Source organism: Drosophila virilis, chromosome 3 (assembly GCF_030788295.1).
Source record: "Drosophila virilis strain 15010-1051.87 chromosome 3, Dvir_AGI_RSII-ME, whole genome shotgun sequence".
NCBI lineage: Eukaryota > Metazoa > Arthropoda > Insecta > Diptera > Drosophilidae > Drosophila > Drosophila virilis.
Genome location: NC_091545.1, coordinates 5389050 through 5407873, shown reverse-complemented (window position 1 = coordinate 5407873; position 18824 = coordinate 5389050). Strand labels below are relative to the sequence as shown.

The 18824-nt window shown below is 42.4% G+C and overlaps 1 protein-coding gene and 1 long non-coding RNA gene across 6 annotated transcripts; one reads left to right on the top strand and one right to left on the bottom strand.

The window, feature by feature from the left end:
- The first annotated feature begins 726 nt into the window (after positions 1 to 726).
- On the top strand, positions 727 to 17309 carry stet (stem cell tumor). Of its 2 annotated transcripts, XM_002046454.4 has the most exons (8): positions 727 to 1202; positions 2180 to 2447; positions 2516 to 2605; positions 2849 to 2872; positions 2937 to 3113; positions 15364 to 15594; positions 15677 to 16088; positions 16154 to 17309. In XM_002046454.4, the coding sequence occupies exons 2-8, from the start codon at positions 2277 to 2279 to the stop codon at positions 16477 to 16479; spliced, it is 1431 nt and encodes a 476-aa protein (XP_002046490.1). In that variant the 5' UTR covers positions 727 to 1202; positions 2180 to 2276; the 3' UTR covers positions 16480 to 17309. The 2 variants fall into 2 exon arrangements, with proteins under 2 accessions (XP_002046490.1, XP_015030927.1); XM_015175441.3 differs by lacking the exons at positions 727 to 1202; positions 2180 to 2447; positions 2516 to 2605; positions 2849 to 2872; positions 2937 to 3113 and adding an exon at positions 13643 to 13852.
- On the bottom strand, positions 8910 to 13569 carry LOC116650718 (uncharacterized). Of its 4 annotated transcripts, none has more exons than XR_011416401.1 (6): positions 13164 to 13569; positions 12451 to 13082; positions 12115 to 12394; positions 11579 to 12040; positions 10142 to 11518; positions 8910 to 10088 (listed from the first exon to the last, which is right to left on the bottom strand). It is a non-coding gene; the product is annotated as an uncharacterized lncRNA (long non-coding RNA). The 4 variants fall into 4 exon arrangements; XR_011416400.1 differs by having other exon boundaries at positions 8910 to 10571; positions 10635 to 11518; XR_004303766.2 differs by having other exon boundaries at positions 8910 to 11518; positions 13164 to 13566.
- Positions 17310 to 18824: the final 1515 nt, after the last annotated feature.

Here is an 18824-nt window from a genome sequence, read left to right as displayed (position 1 = left end):
TTGAAGTCTTTCGTGTATGTATGCCTCCTTAAAGATATATCTATATATATATATATTTATATATAGGGGTATTTAGCTGTTGATATGTCTGCTCGATTTGTTTTTTTATTATTTGATATTCATATTTATTAGCGTTTAAATACTTAGTTTAAGCTGTACCTTAAAGTGAAAACCCATTAACTTGTCCGCTTTGTGTTCAATGCAAATGTTTCGATTAGTTCCTTTCAACGATAATAATTTTGTTTTTCTTTTCCTGTTTATTGCGTCGTGTTCAAGCAATTTCTTCATAATATGCTTAAAGTCTAGGCTAATTAAATGTATATATGTATGCATAGATAAGTGTGTTTCGTTTTGGCCTACAGCCAGACCTTATACTAAATACCATATATTTTATTTACTTCATTTATTTTTAAGTTCTAAAATTATGAGCTAACATCTGTGCTTCAAATTTCTCTCATAGACTTGCGGACAGCTGCTCACACACACACACACACACACCAACGTATGCGTATGCATGTGTTATTGAACCTGTGCATGTGTGCAGACAAATTGCAGCAGTTGGCGAGTGTCAATTGCCGTCATGGTGCCAGTGTTGCCAACTGTCGCGGCAAAGAAGTTGCTAAATCCTGTGTTAAAAAGTTATTGAGATGCCAATAAGTGAATATATAAGTTAAAAATTGCACTGTTTTCAGCTGGGGTTGCTCTGCTGGCTGCTGTCGAGTTGTGAAGGGGGGCAATTTGTGTACATGAAATGCCAACGAGTTGAAAAGCGCACGAACATGTGACGCATGTGCAGTTGGCAAAGCTCACAGACACCCCCTCGCACACCCACACAACAGCATGGTGAGCAAAGCAACCCTTCTGATGTGCGCTCTCCCTCTCTCTCTCTCTGCTCTCACAAGCGACGCAGTTGTCAGTTGCCATTTTGCCGCCCGGTCGAGCGTGCGTTTTGTTTTGTTGTTGCGTGGCAAGGCAAGCGCACTGGGAATATAATCAAAGAAATAAACGCAATATCAAGATGTGATTAGAAAAGAAGTGGACAGCGACTTCCCTATATTGTGACTTGCTTTATTTTACTGCCAAACTAAACAATCCATAAGTTTATTGAACAAAGTCAACAACAATAGTGAAAACAAAAGCCACAACAGAAACGCCTCAAACGGATTCTGCGCAGTTCGCATGGAAACGGAAGTGTTTGAAGTGTGAGTTAAGAGTGGGCAAAATAACATCAACATGAAAATGCATTCGAGTGCTGTTTGTCCGCTTTTTGCCGGCCCCTTCAAGCAGCAACACGCAGAGCCACAGCCAGGTTTTGCTGTCGTTCAATAACCCTGCACAAAACTGAATAACAAAGGGCAGCTCCCTTTGCCATGGCAACAAGCGCTTGTATTAAAGAAAAAAACAAAAATAAAAATGTATTCCGGGCATGAAATAGGCTAAGGTATTGAGCACCGATTTTAGTCTATGATTAAACGGAATATCATATTTTCTCTGGCCCACGCAAAGCGCTTGCTGCAATTCCAAACACGACAAATTGCAGCAAATGATGTTTGTGGGGCGAAATAAACGGTAAATAAAATTTGTAAAACCTCGCGGTCTGACGGAGGCTCGAACCGCGGGCCAGCTAGAACAAAACGTCCTCTGGTACTGCAACTGAATGTGCTCGACCAAAACGACATCAATGAATTTAGCGGCATTTGAGCATTTCAAGCACATGAGCTGATAAACAAGTAAAAAGCTGGCTGCTGAAAAGCTCGCACAGTGCTTTGTAATATAAAGAATATTTGGGAATTGTTATTCATGATAGCATTTATTTCGGACTAAAATATAGTCAAAATTCAATTACTCATTTATATGTAGCACTAGTAAAAGCTACATGAATTATAATTAGCAATCAGCATAGTTAATTGTCAAATTTAACTTAGTTCTTAAGATCTTGTCAAGATACTTATTTTGCACTCTTCGAGGAATGCTTCATTTTAATACCAAAGTTTAATACTCCGAGATATTTCAAATATAATATTTTGATGAAAATAAGTATCTTATATGTAACCCATTTGCGGAAACTGTATAAACAAGAATGGAGCTTGAACCATCTCATTTTAGAATTTAATTTTATAAATTTATTTATCTTATTATTTTCTATTTTATATCCATTTGATTTGTGTTTCTCGTGCAGCAATAGCTACTCATTGCAATCACTGCCAGCTTAAATTGAAGGATAATTGAAGGCTCTTCATTGACAATCCTGGAGCGAACGGCGAACACGGCACGTTATGTGGCCCAGCTCGGAGCGAGGCAGCTCGCGGGCTCTGGAGATACCCACCAGCCAGCAGAATGCAGGCGGTAGTAGTCAGCAGGAGACGCTGGCGGACATTGAGCACATATCGACCATAGCCGGATCATTGGCCTCCATTGGCACGCTCTCGCACACACAGGCGCGCTACGTGAGTGGCCTTTCTTTTTGGAAACCCTTTACCTATATCTAGACTAATTAATATCCTTTCATACGCAGTGCACAAATGATGCCGGCTATGATACGGAGCACACCTCATTGAACTCGGACTTTGATGAGGCTGAGCTGCGCAGGGAACTGCTCAGAGATGTAAGTTTTAATAATCTACACTCAGAGAAAAAGTCTAGTCTTACTTGGGTGGAAATTCGAAAGGAAGCAGAAATTTCGGGTTGAAAAAAGTTCTTGAGACAGTTTAAAAAATTTCAAACTAGTTAAAATTTTACAAAATGTTTTGCTTCATTTAAGTACAAAGTACTTGATTTTTTCTCTGAGTGTAACTTTTTAAATTAATTAAAAACGAACTTAATTCTTTTGATACTTTCTTCCAAACAGAAATGGAAGCTTTTATTCGATATGGTGAGTAAAAGTTGAGCAAAACTCTTATGCACACGTTTATTTATATATTTATATTCCTTGACAGTTCGATCCGGAGGGTTTTGGCGAAATATCCGTAACAGAATTTTTGGTCGCATTAAGATCTCCCGAATTTCTATCCCAAGTGCCTATGAATAAGCGTGAACTGCTGTTGGAACGGTCCAAGAAGGCCCAACTGCCCCATGGGCCCGGCTACGTTACGTTCCAGGACTTTGTCAACGTGGTAAGTGCATCTAAATCGAATTCTCATGTGCCCCATGTGCGGCATCTCGTGCCGCACGAAACAAACAACAGGATTTAAGTGCAAACACAGGTGCATGCACCCATTTACCCATGTGCCATGTGCCATGTGCTGACCCGGCAAAGTGTAGGCTCGTGTTCAAATACAAATCACAGCACGGGCGGACGGACTACTGCACTCTTGCTATACCCTGTTTATGAAGTTAAAAAGGGCATATTGGTTTAGTGCTGCGCTCGTTTTTAGAGCTAGAGAGTAGAGCTTCTTGAAGGTTTGTTGAGGTTGGTTGGAGTTGAGTCTTCAAACTTCGTTTCTGAAGGTTTAAAGAGGCATTACCAGGGCTACAAATGCAAATAAAAGTTGTCGCTGGTTCAGTTTCTGGTTCAAACCAACTCCCTGCTTATTGGTTCGGCTCCTGAGCCAAGATCTTCTTGAAGGTTTGTTGAGGTTGGTTGGAGTTGAGTCATTGAAATTCTTTTCTAACTGTTCAAGGACGAATTACCAGGGCTGCAAAATCAAATGAAATTTGTCATTGGTTCGGTTCCTGGTTCAAACCAACTCCCTTCCTATTGGCTCGCCTTATGAGCCAGGAGTTTTTTTTTTCTAACTGTTTAAAGAGGCATTACTAGGGCTGCAAACGCTAAGAAAAGTTGTCGCTGTTTCGGTTCTTGGTTCCTGTCTATTGGTTCTGCTTGTGAACCTAGCTTAGGGTTTGGTTCATATTGAAACATATAAATTTTATTTCCTAGTTGTCACTCGTTCCATTTAAACGTGGCTTGTAGCCCTGGTACACTACAAACAGAGTATCTCGCAGTCGTTGCCATGTTATTAACTTCTTTTAATTTTTGTTTGCACTGTGGCAAATGCAAAAAGTCCATTCGCACTCGCCAAATAAATGCACCTTCGTCCTGTTAGGACACGCCCTGCTGCCCGTTTGAACATTGTTTATCTGGACAACAACATGGACTCGGGCGCTGTGTTGGATTAGGGCAATGTGGCTTACTCTGAAGTTCTTCTTCTTCTTCTGGTCTTGGGCAAATTGCTGAATTCTCTGAGTAGTTGACAACATTTCTTTTCAAGTACTTTTTCACTGTTTGCCGTTGCCATTGACAATTCTATTGCAATTTGATTGACTCTACGCTTGATTGACACGCACACACACACACACACAAGCACACACATTTACACACACACACATGTGCATAATGAATGTCAAGTGTATTTTGCCCTCGCCTTGCTTCTCAATTGTTTGCTAAAGACTCCTCAAAGTCATGAATTAGCCAGGTTCCTTTACCCTTGTGTGTGTGCGTGTGTGTGTGTTTGTTTGTGTGTGGGTGTGTGTGTGTGTGTGTGTGTGTGTGTGTGTGTGTGTGTGTGTGTGTGTACGTAACGGTAATTGTCAATGGCACAGTTAATTCGGCTGTCCTGTGGTCCAGCTCATAATGTGTCGTTGATGAGATCTGTTATGGGCATTAGCTTCCGTAGGCTGGGCTCTAAATGCGTTTGTTTTCAGCTATTTGTATACCCTTTGAAAATGTTAAAATGGATAGGCAATGTCTATCGAAGTTCTTACGATTATTGCGAGCTGACTTTTGTTGAGGTTAAAACCTAAGTTATCTTGCGACCCTCGCATATCCTAGGTATATTATAAAATACAACAGCTCATTCCATTTACTCAAATCAGTGTACGAAACAATTGCTATTTGAGGTTAGGTACAATTTTTGAGGTTAGGTACGAGAACATCTAAGAGGCATTTAAAATAGAAAACTTGGGACGACTGGAAAACTTGACTTTCGCATTCCAGCAAGGCATATTTAACTTATTTTGCATTTTTTTAATAGCTCAGCCCATTACAGAAAATATTATAAACTTTTTTTGAGGTTAAGCACGCTGAATGGGTTAATTATAAAACCTAGTGATCTAAAATGTTCAACATATGCAGCTTCTTCCCAAAATAATAGCTATGTCCCCATGTCGATGCCGCCCAAAACAAGAAAATCAATAAAAAAAAAACCTTTTTGAATTTTCCTACTTTGAGGTTAAGCACGTCGTTTGAGGTTAAAGGAACAACCAATTGAATTCTTGGTCTTTCGCATAGCCATACATAAATCGAAAGAAGCGGGGTTTTTTTTTTTTTGGTTATATTAATAGTTTTCAATGTCATCTACTGAGCATTGCTATCGAGAGCTGGGTCTAGGTTCGTCTGGAGCACCCTTGTTGCCAGAGTGCTATCTTTGGAATCGCGCAGATCCTGTCGCTGCGTCCTTCGGCCAAGGTGTGACAGCAGGCAACACGCTTATCAGAGCCGAACGATCTCGCCAGCAGCCGCCTAGGCCACAATATTACTACACAACATTTTTCCACTTAATTATAAATTTCAATGATTGGCTTGGCCCGAGGTCTGCCCGTCGAGGGCGTAAGGCGTTCGGCCCGGTGGCTAATGTGGCTGCGGCAAGTCCTTGTTTGGGGCGCTGCTTGAATTAAAGCTGGAATGCCGACGAGACCGACAAGACCGATGGAGACCAGGAGACGCATGTGACATGCATAATGCAATCCCGATGCCGATCCCGATGGCGACATCGATACAATGGAGATTGCCCGATGATTGCTGAATTTTTAACAAAAGCTCGCACGTGACAAATCCTTTTATGGCAGCGCATAAGCGCTGGCCAGGGACGCAGCCGGCTGGGCTGCTGGAGACGGAGACGGCGCCGGTGCGAGGCGAGCGACGAGGGGCAAACGTGTTGAACGTTATGACAACTCCAGGCACGAGGCTCTCGGCTGTCGTCCGTCCGTCTTCGGTCGATCGTCAGCGGAGCATCTGGCCAGGGCACACATCGCACAGCAGGCGATGCCAGAACCAGTCACAGACGCAGCTGAGTCCAAGAATTTAACGGGCAAGACAATTTTAACCCGACCGAAGTACTGATGCCCTCTCGCCACAGGGAAAGTTGCAGTTTTAAGTAGATTTCTCTGTGTTTTTTTTTTTTGCTTAGCTGATGAAGTGGGGCTGGAAAAACTTGGTAGTTCACGGTTCAAACGAATACCTCGGCTATAGGTTTGGTTCATGCTGCAAACTTATGCCGAGGATGAACGACTCACGACTCAAATTGAATCCTTGGCTGATGATTTGGTTCACGATTGGAACTTATGGCCGGCTAAAGGTTCGGTTTGTGGTGCGAAGCAGTTTCATTTCTAAAGGTTTATGACTCAAATTTATGCCTTGGCTGAAGTTTTGGTTCACGGTTCGAATTAATTCCCTGGCTGAAGATTTGGTTCACAATTGGAACCATCTGTTAGGTTTATGGTTCGAACTAGTTCAACGGCTTAGAGTTCGGTTCATGGCTCGAATTAAATCCTAGGCTGAAGTTTTAGTTGACGGCTCGAACTGAGAAGCTGGCTGAGGATTAGGTTTACGGAACCTGCAGAAGGTTCAGTCTACGGTTCGAACTAGTTCCGCAATTGATGACTCGGTTTCGGTTCGCGGTTCGAACTGAGTTCCGGGCTGAGGATTCGGTTCAGGGCTGAAACTAATGTCGTTTTATAGTTCAAATCGATGCCCCGGCTGAAATTTCTGTCAGAAGATTTGGAGAAAGTTTGCTGAAGGATTTGATTGGTTTTTTTTTTCTTCAAAAGAATACACTTCCGGGTTCGTTTAGCCTTTGGTTGATCATTGAAAAAAGGGAGTTGCAGCCTTTACCCTTTAAATTGAATTGAGGATTTGATTTAACCGGCGCATCTGCAGTGGAACTCCTTGAGCTGCAGCTCAAGCTCATCAGGCATTTGCGGCATGATCGTGTGTATATAATGATTTGCACACTTGCCATTTAGCTGGCCATCGAAGGGTACATGGGTTTTAATTGCAGGCTGAGCAGAAAAGAAAAAAAAAATGGAAGAGAAGAGAAGCAGCAGGAACGCTGCGTAGAATTCTTGCATTAATCAGAAAGTCAACGGAGCTGCCAAGCATTCGATCATAAACGAAAGCAATTGGCGGCCACTCGCAAGCCGCAAGCCGCAAGTCGAGAGTCGCGAGTCGCCTCCATTATCATAATCAGCGGACGCAGCGCGGCTCGCAGCTGGCAGACGCCAAAAGCCTGGCCTGGCCTGGCCAGCTGAACCTGTGCCGAGCACGCACCAAGAAATTCCAGCGGCTTGTATTGAATGGGCTGAATGTCTGGAGGCTGGGCGAACGGAGAGGAATGCCAAGCTGGCCAGCTGGCGATGTTTGCGATCGGGTTTATTGAATAAACATTGACCAAGCCGAGCCAGGCTGCTGGATGGCAGCCAGTCCAGTCCGGTGGCGTCTGCTCTGCTGATTTGCAGCGCTGATAGGCGGCGGAATCAGATCAGCTGCGCACTTTGGAGCCGCAGCGTCGTTTGCTAGGTGCAAAATGCCTTGCGCCTCGTACTCTGGGGATGCTAGTCATCTGGCGGCTTCGGTTCAGTTGTCCAGTTGTTGCTGCCTAGACGCGGTATTAAATCAATGCCAATCCATAAATGGTGCATACGACGCGTCGATTGTATTATTGGAATCTCTTAGCGATTTCATTATTCCACAATAATATCACAAATCGCATGAAAAACGGCCACTTTACAATGTCCGACGGCTGTCTCTCAAACAATTTCCAGCTAAACAACAACTTTAGCGGTTCGACGACAAGGTGTGAATGTGCTCCAAGCTCCAAGTTGGATCATAATTCTAGAAGCTGTCCAGACTTCTCTGCCTATTGTGACTAGTTGGTGAATCACTTGGTTCGATCTAACAGATCATTTGGTAGAGCTTAGATCGAAACAGATCTTAGAAATTATTAACTCCACGTGCTTTGGCTCCTCACCTGAACCTAGACTTTATTCCAATTTGATTCAATAAATCCTCTTCAAAGCTGCGGCCAAGATTAGACTAACCTTAGTAACTGGATTTTTGGTTCCACTGAGATCTATGTTGATAACAAGCAACAAAATTATAGGTTTAGTGTTGGAACAATATATCATGTATTTGGAAACTAATTTTTGAATCAAATCCGAATATTTCTTATAACAAATCAATGCTAGATCAACTCAGCTTGTGACGCGCTGATCAAGAATATATACTATATATACTTTATGGGGTGGGAAATGCTTGCTTCTGTCTTAACATGAATATGTTTATCTGCCTTAAATTAATTATGCCAAAGATTGTTAATTATTATATAAAAGTCTGGAATCCTCGACGAAATTTATAAGCTCTCTCTTTTATCTGTCTCGAGTCCCTGTAGGAATGTATCTTACGTTGCTGTTTAGTAAAGAATTTTTTTGCCGGGATTCTTTTTTTTATTGTCAACAAATTTGATCTCGTTCCAATTTCCGTGACAGGAACTGACTCTTGCTTTTACTTAATGGTTTAATATTCATTTCAAGCACATTTAGCCTTAAAGAGCGTAATACTTTATAGAACTAAGCTCTTCCAATATCTCCTCTACTTCTCATTTCTTTCCAATTAAAGAAATTGTCATTTTTTGCTGTGTTACCCATTAAAGATCATCTGTACTATCTAGAGCTTATCAGCTCTCGGGTTAACCACAAGCTGCGCTGCTTTAAGTCCAATCGATTGTTGTTTTCGTTTAGGCACAGCTTCCATCCCACGATTATATATCCATCTATCTGTCCATTGTGCCTGGCTTCCACACACACACACACACAAAATTGTAGAATTTTTATTTTTGCGGCTGCTCGTTTTGACTTGTGCTCCCAGCCAAGGACGTGACAATGTCAAGCAAGGCACAGGGGGGGGGGGGGAGGGCGTGGCCAGGGGCTTCAGTTGCTGGCGCTGCGATGTTTGGTCAATGGTCAATTTGGCAGCAGTTTATTTTGATTGTTGTGCATCCGGAGCAAGGATAACGATGTGAGCACGAATTGGCAAAGCACCAACTGCAACTGTCCATTTTCCCACAGAGACAGCCTCACACTCCGGCCGCTTTTCCAATATTTTTGCCATAGTCACGAAACGTGCTGATAACGTTTCCTAAACCCTTTTTCAGCCAGCTCGTGGGTGGGCGGGTAAGCGGGCGGCATTGATATCCTGCGGCCAGCACGCGCTCTGCTCTCATATCTTGGCCAAAATATAGACGTTTATGCAGTTTGTTTTTTTGTTTATTTGTGTGCTTTATTTTTGAGCGGCGGGGCAGCTGCAGGTGTAAATGCTTTGGAATTTATTGATAACCATTTGCTGGTCACATAACCAGCGGCAGAAGCAATACCCTGTTCATGGCCTGGTGAACTTATGCGAAGTCCTTTCGTTCTTTCGTCCGTCTGAATGCTACCTGTCTAGATTCGTTTCCTGAGCCTGGCTTATCACATCCATGAACGTAGGTTTTGGCTCAAGCCCTTTTCATATCTTTTCAAATGTTGTATCGTACAATATAATTTTTAATGCGGGCTATATTTGATCTCTGCCCGAAATTGGAAGCTACCAAATATGGTTAGATCAGTCCAATCTTTGGGGCCACAGCTGATTATGCTTTGGTGCTGAATCTTAAGTTTCTTTTACTTGCATTGCTCTTGATTGATCTAAGTGTCACTTCATAGTATGAAGTAATCCAGCTCGTAATTAGTTCGTTTCCAATCCAAACGGATTTACAGCCCTGTTAGCCATAGGCAAGTAGATTAATTGTAATATCTTCTAGAGATGTAACCAAAAATATTTCCACCACGCTCCCTTGCAACAGACATTTTCAAGTTCCAGTCTGAAAGCCACAGACTTGGGCTTATAGTCTTAGAGTTAGCCAGCTAGGTTGATATTCCTATAGTTGGCCAGCAAATACTCAAATCAAACTGTTATCAAACTTAGAACAGAGCATTGCCGAGTTCAGGGATCCTGCCTCGTGTTTGTATTAGGTGCAAGCGTAGACCTTGTGCTCCGCTCATTAGTCAAGTGGCCAGGTTTGAAATCAAATTAGTTGCCGCACATTGTGTAGCGACTGCTGTAATGGCCACAACTAATTATGTTGAATAAATTTTGGAATGGCCAACGCACCTGACATTTATGACGGCACTTAAAACATAGCTGGAAATGTTTGTTTTTGGGCCAAGCGGCGCGACCCAGCTCTATGGCATTTGAATTCAGTTGTCTCTTTTTTTTTTTTGGCAGTCGTCAAAGGTCAATGAAACAGCGACATCATGGTGCTGGCTGACCCTGTGCACTCGCTTCAAGCTCAAGTGCCTCGCATAATTGTGACGTCCGGGCGCGGGCACAGAGTGCGCATCATTAACCTGTGTGCGCTGTCGTCCGGTAATGAGACATCAAGTGCGCGCCACTCTCCTAGGACACGCGCTGGCCATGTTTACACCTTGTTGCAACAACGGCAGCTGAGCGCGCGCGCGCCCTGATTGTGCACCATGGACGACTCCAGGGGTATTAGGCGGATGCATTGCCGTGTTTGCCGTGTGCAGTCGCTCGGAAAACTCTATAAAGAATATTTTTGATTGTTAGTCAGTGGCAATGATATCCGATTACTAGACATACAAACCGTGTGTACACACACACACATATATATATATATATATATGTAAGCCTGGCAGGCAGTCGCCGTTTCTGGCATTAGCGAGGGGGCTGCCCGCGTGCTCCTAGTTTGCCAACAATGCGTGCGCTAAGTGAAATAAAGTCTTCTTGTACTCTAGATGAGAGTATTATGAACTTCTAACTTATTGTGTTACGCATCAACAGACAAATGAAGTACTTATAATGAATTGCCTAAAATAGAATTCGTTTCCTTCTTTGAAAACCTCTTAAAACTCATGGCCAATAAGACAAAAACAGTTCTTATATTGTATTTGCCATGGCCTAGTTCCCTATTTATAAGCCTAGCAGCCTTGCTTCCAGACAAGGATAGGACTACTAATTATGTAGATCACATTTGTTAGCGTCAACATCTGACTTCCAATTGACTAAATCGATCGGAAATTGAATTTCTATATATGCACAACGGTGCTTGCTTATATTAAGAGTATTTCAACTTCGGCAATCTGAAAAGGAAACTATTTTTCCTTGGTTTTTTTTTTTTGCTTCCACTTCCATTTCCATTTTGCCAATCTTTAGCGACGAGCTGCCAAACAATGACGTGGAGTGGCTGACTGACTGGCTGGGCTGGGCTGCCGGGCTGCCTTTGTGCCTTGCGTGTCATTCCATTTCCGCCAGCCGCCGAATCGCAAATCAAACAACGACGACAGCTGCTCCTTGGCAGCGCTTTGCATATGCACAGATCCTTGCGCATATACAAAAGGGCACACTCACAATCTTAATCTATATAGCCAGGCGTATATAGCTTTTGATTTGCAAATGTAGCGCTCCGCGCCGCGTCCCTCGCCAAGACAAAAGATGCGGCGTCAAAGGCCAAACGTCAAAGCAGCGCGTCTGCAAGCAAATCACAAATGAAGTCTTGACATGCGTGTGCTATATACGATTCATACATACGATAGACATGCATATATACAGTTGTTTGTTTGTGTAGTGCAGTGTGTTTAGCTGCTGCTGCTGCTGCTGCTGTTGCTGTTGCTCTGCACACAGGAAACTGCAGAAAGGTGCAAACGAACTTCCGCTCCAAATCAGTTTTCGATTTGTTGTTTAGCTTCAGCTACAGCTTCAGCTGCTCTGTGAGGTTTTTCTTTGCCGGCACGCGCTAAATTTGCACAGTTGTCGCAGCCAGCAGATGCAAAAGAAACCCGCTTGACTTGGCTTGGTTGGCTGCTCGCTTGGCCCACATAAGAAGCTCATCAGTGCAATGGGCTAATCAATCATCATCATCCAGTACAGTAGCCAAAACGACTGAAAGGCTGATTACCTAGCAGGAGACGCCGTTGCCTTTTGGCCTATAATTAGCCAAAGTGTGCAGGAGATGGATCTGACAGCAGCAGGAGCCGGCAGCGACGGCAGGTCCTGCAAGGCAAATGTGACTTTAATGAGTAAAAATGTGATAATTAGTAGACGCCAAGAGGCCGACAAAGACAAACCGTTTGCCGCTACCTTTTCGGTAATTACACCAAAAATCATTTGTCCGGTAAATTGCGCACTGGGCGGGCGAAGCCCACACCGGCAAGAACAACAAGTGCCGCCAAATAATACAAAAGCTGTTGATTGCATTTCGGATTACACCTGCACAAACCAGGGCAAGCGATGCAAATTGAAAAAATATTGTGATTCAATTAGATGAGGCGCTTCCACGGTCATTGATGCTGCTCCAAGGTGTCTCTAAGCAGCTGGCCAAAAACAATAAATAAGCGCCGTCTTAAGCTGCCAAAATATTTGTGTGTTAATTAGATGGCATTGGAATACATATATATACATACATAAAAGCTCTTCTAAGCGGACCCCAGTTTTTATGGTGTCTTCGAGAGATTGCTTAAGAATCTTCAATGAATTATCAGAATTTGTAGATATTCTTCATGCTGCCAATAGCTTTTCAGGCTCAAGTTTCAGCATGCCTGTCCACTATTTATACCCAGTATTCAGATAGCTTGTCCAGGGTTTTTTTTTATGGTCTATTGGCCTATAACCTGGTCCATACGCGTGCGGGCGGCAGTTTATAAATATTGCTTAACTGCTTGGAATAAAAATGTCAACACGCTCAATGAGGGCACATAAAATGCATAATGGAGTGCATAACGTTTCGTCGCCAGCGAAGATGTCCTTTTTTGCGCATAACCCAAGGGCTAACAAACACACACACACACACACACACACACGCACAGAGGCAGACAGAGGGTGCAACAACGTAATTCAAGGGAATTTTTTCCTAGGTGTTCCTCTATAAAGAGACGCCGCCGCCGTCCATCTGTACCCATGTTGACCATGTCCTGGTTGTTGGCTGTCCGTGGTCGTGGTCGTGGCCGGGGCGGAGGAGTGCGTTATATGTTTTGCGTCAATTTGTCGCTTTATGTTTGTGACCTAAAAACAACGTTGCCACACATTCTACTCGCCACTGTGAATGAAGCATAAATAGAAATGGGTAGTAATACAGTTAAGGTATCCAGCATATGTACATGCATATGTATATGTATACCTGGGCTGGCCGCATCGTGACGTCATGCGGTGCTGGGCCGCTTGGTAATGTCATTATCAGGCCCAGGCCGCAAAAGGACGACGACGTCGGCAGTGACCAGGGCTCAATGTAATTCGCACACCCGTCGTGCATGTCACAAAACAAATGATAAACATTTTATTTGTTAGAAATTTTACGGCGGCGGAGGCAATTGGTCCTATTTTGTTGTCGCCTCAACGTTTGATCTCTTGTTATGTTGGCCAAACCAGATTTATCACAATTTCACAATGCATTTGGGTGTTCCATTGTTCTTGGCTCAAATCCTTTGTCAACAGCTAACAATTTAATACGTAGAAACGACAAATCGGAAGTAAAACATGCCCTATTTGAATTATTTCGGAAGTGTGCATAAAGAGTGGAGAGATAATGCCAATGCAACTCTGGGTGGGCAGCAAATGGGCAACGCCGGCAAAAAAGAAAACGCAAAGCAAAGATCGCAAAGTTAAGCACATCGCGGTGGTGACGACTTTGTCAATGGGCTATATAAAAGTTGTAAATTAAATGTTTTATGTACTTGCGTTAATTGTGGCTTAAATGCAATATTGAGTATTATGTTATCGCGCTATACAAGTCGTTAAAAAATTATAAGTGCCGCTGGGAATTGTGTCAGTTTTATAAACTAAAAGCGCGCCAAGTTACAAGTTCATTGCGTAAGTAGGCTGCAAAAATATACAAATCATGTAGATAAGATATATTTGCTTTTGTAAAATAGTTTTATTTTCCATTAAGCACGCGTTTTCAATGAAAACACAATGCCGTTATAATTGTGATTTTACCCATGCATTAATTAGCTTATTCGTGTGTGCCTGTGTGTGTGTGTGTGTGTGCGCAAGTGTGCACTTCTGAAGCGTTGCCACCTTGCGTTTGGGTAGGAGTGTGGAAGAAGGAGAGAATATAAATGCAAGTTTATGGGCACCGCAGGCGATTCATCAATTAAAACAAATTTGATAATTACTAATATTAGACTGTCGCGCGGCTAACTAGCAGCGACACTTATTATTGTTACCTCCCACGGCCCCGTTGCGGTGACCGCAACAACCATGTTGCGGTTGCGAGCGGAAGTAACTATTTTATTCGCCTTCCCTTTTGCCCATTTAGTTTGCGAGCTTAATTTGTGGATTGTTTTTGCTTTGCTTGTATACCCTGCAGTTCGGCAAATGCCCAAGCTGGGTATCATACGTAAATGTATGTAAACAGCAAATATGGCTACTTATGAAATGAAACATGTTCATTTTGCTAGTCGGGCAATTTTGAAAAGTGTCTAGTTTGTTTTTTCTTGCTTCGCATTTCGTAATCGTGAATTTTAATTGCGCGTAGGCTTCATTTGGATTTTCTTGTCTGGCTGTCGCAGTCTCAGTTTTAATTAAACACAATACACATTTTCCGCCTTTTGCAGATTTTTGTGCTGTTTTTTTGTTGTTATTTTTGCTGTTAGTTTTTATGAGCGCGTCTTAATTGGTCCGCCCGGCGTGCATCTGATGTGAACATCTTAATTACATAATAAAAATTATTTCGTTTTGTAAGTTCCTCGGTCCTAACTCTAGTTTAGTCAGTCCCTGAGTTTTTTTTTTCGTACAATCGTTTTCATAATTTTATGGCTCGTTTAGTTTTGGGGTTAAAATAAATGTTTCTGCTGATTTTGGCCGACAGATATGTCCAATTGGAACGTGAAGAAACCTAGAGCATGGTCCAATTGGAACATACACCTAGAGATTTATTGTGGCTTTATCTTTCGCTCTGTTTGGCATATGCTTGAAAAGTGTTGAAAATGAACCTACAAATTGTTCTAATTTCGGAATCAGTTCCAAGCTCGACAATAACTGGTTCAAAATTGATTTAGTGTGGCTGCGTTTTATCTTATCTTTCGCTCTGTTTAGCTTTTGCCGCAAATAGTGTTGAAAAATAACCTCCAAATTGTTCTCCGTCCAGAATCAGTTCCAAGCTCGACAAAAACTAGTTCATCTTATGATTATGATTGTTTTAAAATTCGGTTCCCTCGGTCCTTTTGTATGTAATATTATGTTTTTATGGACTTCATGGATTTTCGTGATCTTCAAATTCTGCTTATTTTGGATTCGACCTCAACGATGCCAAATAGGACAAATCTGTGGATAACTATATAATAACTCAATATGTGCTTGATTTTTCCGGCGTGTTGCAGATGAGCGGCAAGCGAACGCGCAGCTTTAAATGCGCGGTTCATCATCGGGATCGTGAGGTTTGCTCTGAGAACGACTTTCAGCTGGTGCTGAGCGAGCCGCCGCTCTTTAGGAAGATGGTCCATGCGGTCGCCCTGGAGGTGCTGCCGGAGGAGCGCGATCGTAAATACTATGCGGATCGCTATACATGTTGCCCGCCGCCAATTTTCATCATCCTGATCACAATCGTAGAGGTGGGTTTAACAACACAACATTAACTGCCATTCGATGGAAAACTGAATCTGGAAAACTGTAAATCTGTATTGCAATCGACAGCTGGGCTTCTTTGTGTATCATACGCTGGCCACGGGCGAGGCGGCGCCAACGGGTCCCATACCCAGCGATTCCATGTTCATCTATCGGCCAGATAAACGGCACGAGATCTGGCGTTTTGTGCTCTATATGGTGCTGCATGCCGGCTGGTTTCATCTGGGCTTTAACGTGGTCGTTCAGCTGCTCTTCGGTCTGCCGCTGGAAATGGTGCACGGCTCGACGCGCATCGCCTGCATCTATTTCTCGGGCGTGCTGGCCGGTTCGCTGGGCACCAGCATCTTTGATCCTGAGGTGTTTCTGGTTGGCGCCAGCGGCGGCGTTTATGCCCTATTGGCGGCGCATCTGGCCAATGTGCTAATCAACTATCATCAGATGCGTTACGGCGTGGTACGCCTGGCATTTATATTAATCTTTGGTAGGGCTTGAAGTTTGTTTTGATTGTGCTGTGATTTGTGGTTCCTTAAACTTTTGCGCTTGCAGCCTCCTTTGACTTCGGTTTCGCCATCTATGCGCGCTACGCTGGAGAGGATTTGCCGCCCGGACAGTTAGCCGCCAGCCCAGCGGCCGTTTCGTATGTGGCCCATTTGGCGGGCGCCGTGGCGGGTCTAACCATCGGACTTCTGGTGCTCAAGAACTTTGAGCAGAAACTGCATGAGCAGCTGCTCTGGTGGATAGCGCTGGGCACCTATATGGCCCTGGTCGTCTTTGCGGTCGCCTTCAATGTGCTCAACGGTGTGACGCTGTTCAATATGCGCGTAGAGAAGATACGCTTCACCCAAACGTACTTTAATGACTTTCAAGTCTAGCAGAAAGAGCTCTGATGATTAGAATTATTGATTTTTGTTTTGCGATTCGTTGAAGTTTTTTGTTATTTAGTTTATTTGTTTGCCAACTGGACAGTGAATAAGTTTATAGTTTCTATTCAATTGTTTTTGTAAGTTCATTTACTGCGTGCAATATACGTACAGACATACGACATATATATATCTATATATATATATATATATATATATGTGCATTTGTATATAGACAATCGTCTTTTCTATACGTAATCAACGCAATTTCTCGTTCTACTCTAGGCTAGAATTTCGATATTTACATGTCTCGTTTCAAAGTACAAAATTTTGGTAAAGAAAACAAAATTCAATTGAAATCGTTGAGAAAAATATGTATTTACAAGAGATCATCGGAACTGACTAGATTTATATGCTCAATGGATTCGAAATACTCATATAATGACTCTTTTTTCTTAGAAGTTTAAGCAAAAAGCATAATCAACTTTAATTGAAAAGTTTAAAGCATTAAGAAGCCGTCAAATAAACTAGTTTAAATGCTGCTAATATAATTCGAAACCGAGAAAGAATTATTCCAAATTTTCCACAACTGTCCCACTGCAGGCCTTAAATATATACAAACGATATATTTATCCCAAGACTACCTCAATTCGGTAAAGAGTAGATAAGTTAAGATGCAAAATATATTTCGGTTTCAATTAAATAGAGCATACGAAACTGCCCTTATGAAAGAATCATCACTGCCAGCTTTAGTGAATGCAACACAGCACCAGCTGAACATTTATATTTGTATTTTGTACATTTTGTACATAATTGAGACTTAATAAAATAATCCGAATAAACTAGAAAGTCGTTTCTATTGAAGAGTTAATATAAATTTCTATGTTTCGCGGCGTTGCCACCAGTGCTTAAAATGTAAATTGTTGACTTTTACAGCCTCTGTGAGGGTCACACTGTTTATTATGACGTCACAAAAGCAGCTTTAAACAATGTTACCAAGCCGTTTTTATTTTCAAAGGATTTTATGCAGACTGACATCTGTACGAGGTAATATTGGACAAAAAAACGAAAAGGACAATCACGAGAATGTTGCAGGTAAGTCGTTAAAGTTGTGCGTGTTAGATTTGATCTATATAAATATTTATGTTCATATGTCATTTCAAGACACGCAAAGTTTTTCAAAACTTCTAGTTGCGATAAAAGATTCGAACATGTATCCATCTGTATCAGAACTGTTGCCTTTTCTTTGCGTGTGACAAGTGGGCGGAGGGCGGTGGGCGGTGGGCGGTGGGCGTCGTGCTTTGTGTGTGAAATGCGAAAAACTGTAGAATTTTCATGACAGTTTCGTGCACGCACCTGGCACAAGGCATAACCTGCCAGCTGCTCCAACTCATCCCATTCGCTGTCAACAAAACGTTGCACCTTGGCTTTTTGCTGGCAATGTTTTCTTTTTTTCCTTTTTTTTTTTTTATATGTTTCTGACGGCAACGTCTCACTCACAGCAGATGGCCCCCAACTCCGTGCGCCGAAACAAACCCAAATGCGAACCAGTTCCCATTGACATGCTCGCTCCACCAGTTCACAAATCCCAACGGACACGAATTTATGTTTGTCGAGCATATTTCACCGTTAGTCATTCGTCAGACCTTGTCACCAACACACACAAAAACAAAATAAAGGGAGAAGTAAAAGGGCAACAAATCCAATGGAGAATGGCCAAAATGATATAAGCAAATAGAGTTTACGAATAGAGCGGAAGGACAAAAAATAGCTGACGCGCTTGCTTAGACAAAGGATTCTATTGACGCTGATTAATGCTGGGCGCGGTAATTTGTTCAAGTACTCGCCCAGCTCGCGTCGAATATAAATGGAACAAAATGGAAATGGAACAAGGAATGGGGCAATGGGCAATAAGAACTTAGACAATTCAAATAATAGGGATATGAGAGCACAAATTAGTTTGGTTTTAAGTGTATAACACTTGACCTTAATACTCTTGACTTATTATTGATCAAAATGTATGTTAACATGAATCCCTCAAATGCCCTTTATAGACATAGGTCAAAATTTCCCATCCTCATAACTCGATCAAATCTCATCCGATTTTTACAAGGTTTGGCTTTTTATGCATAGTTTTCCCTCTTAAATAATCTGGCATTCAAATCTGACTACGTAAATTTTGGTCGAAATTCATGTCAAAATCTTGCCCCTTAGATTCGTATATGTACATAAGTCGAAATTTCCCATCTCCATAACTCGGCCAAATCACATCCGATTTTCACGAAGTTTGGCTTTTTATGCATTGTTTTCCCTCTTAAATAATCTGGCATTTAAATCTGACTACGTAAAATCTTACC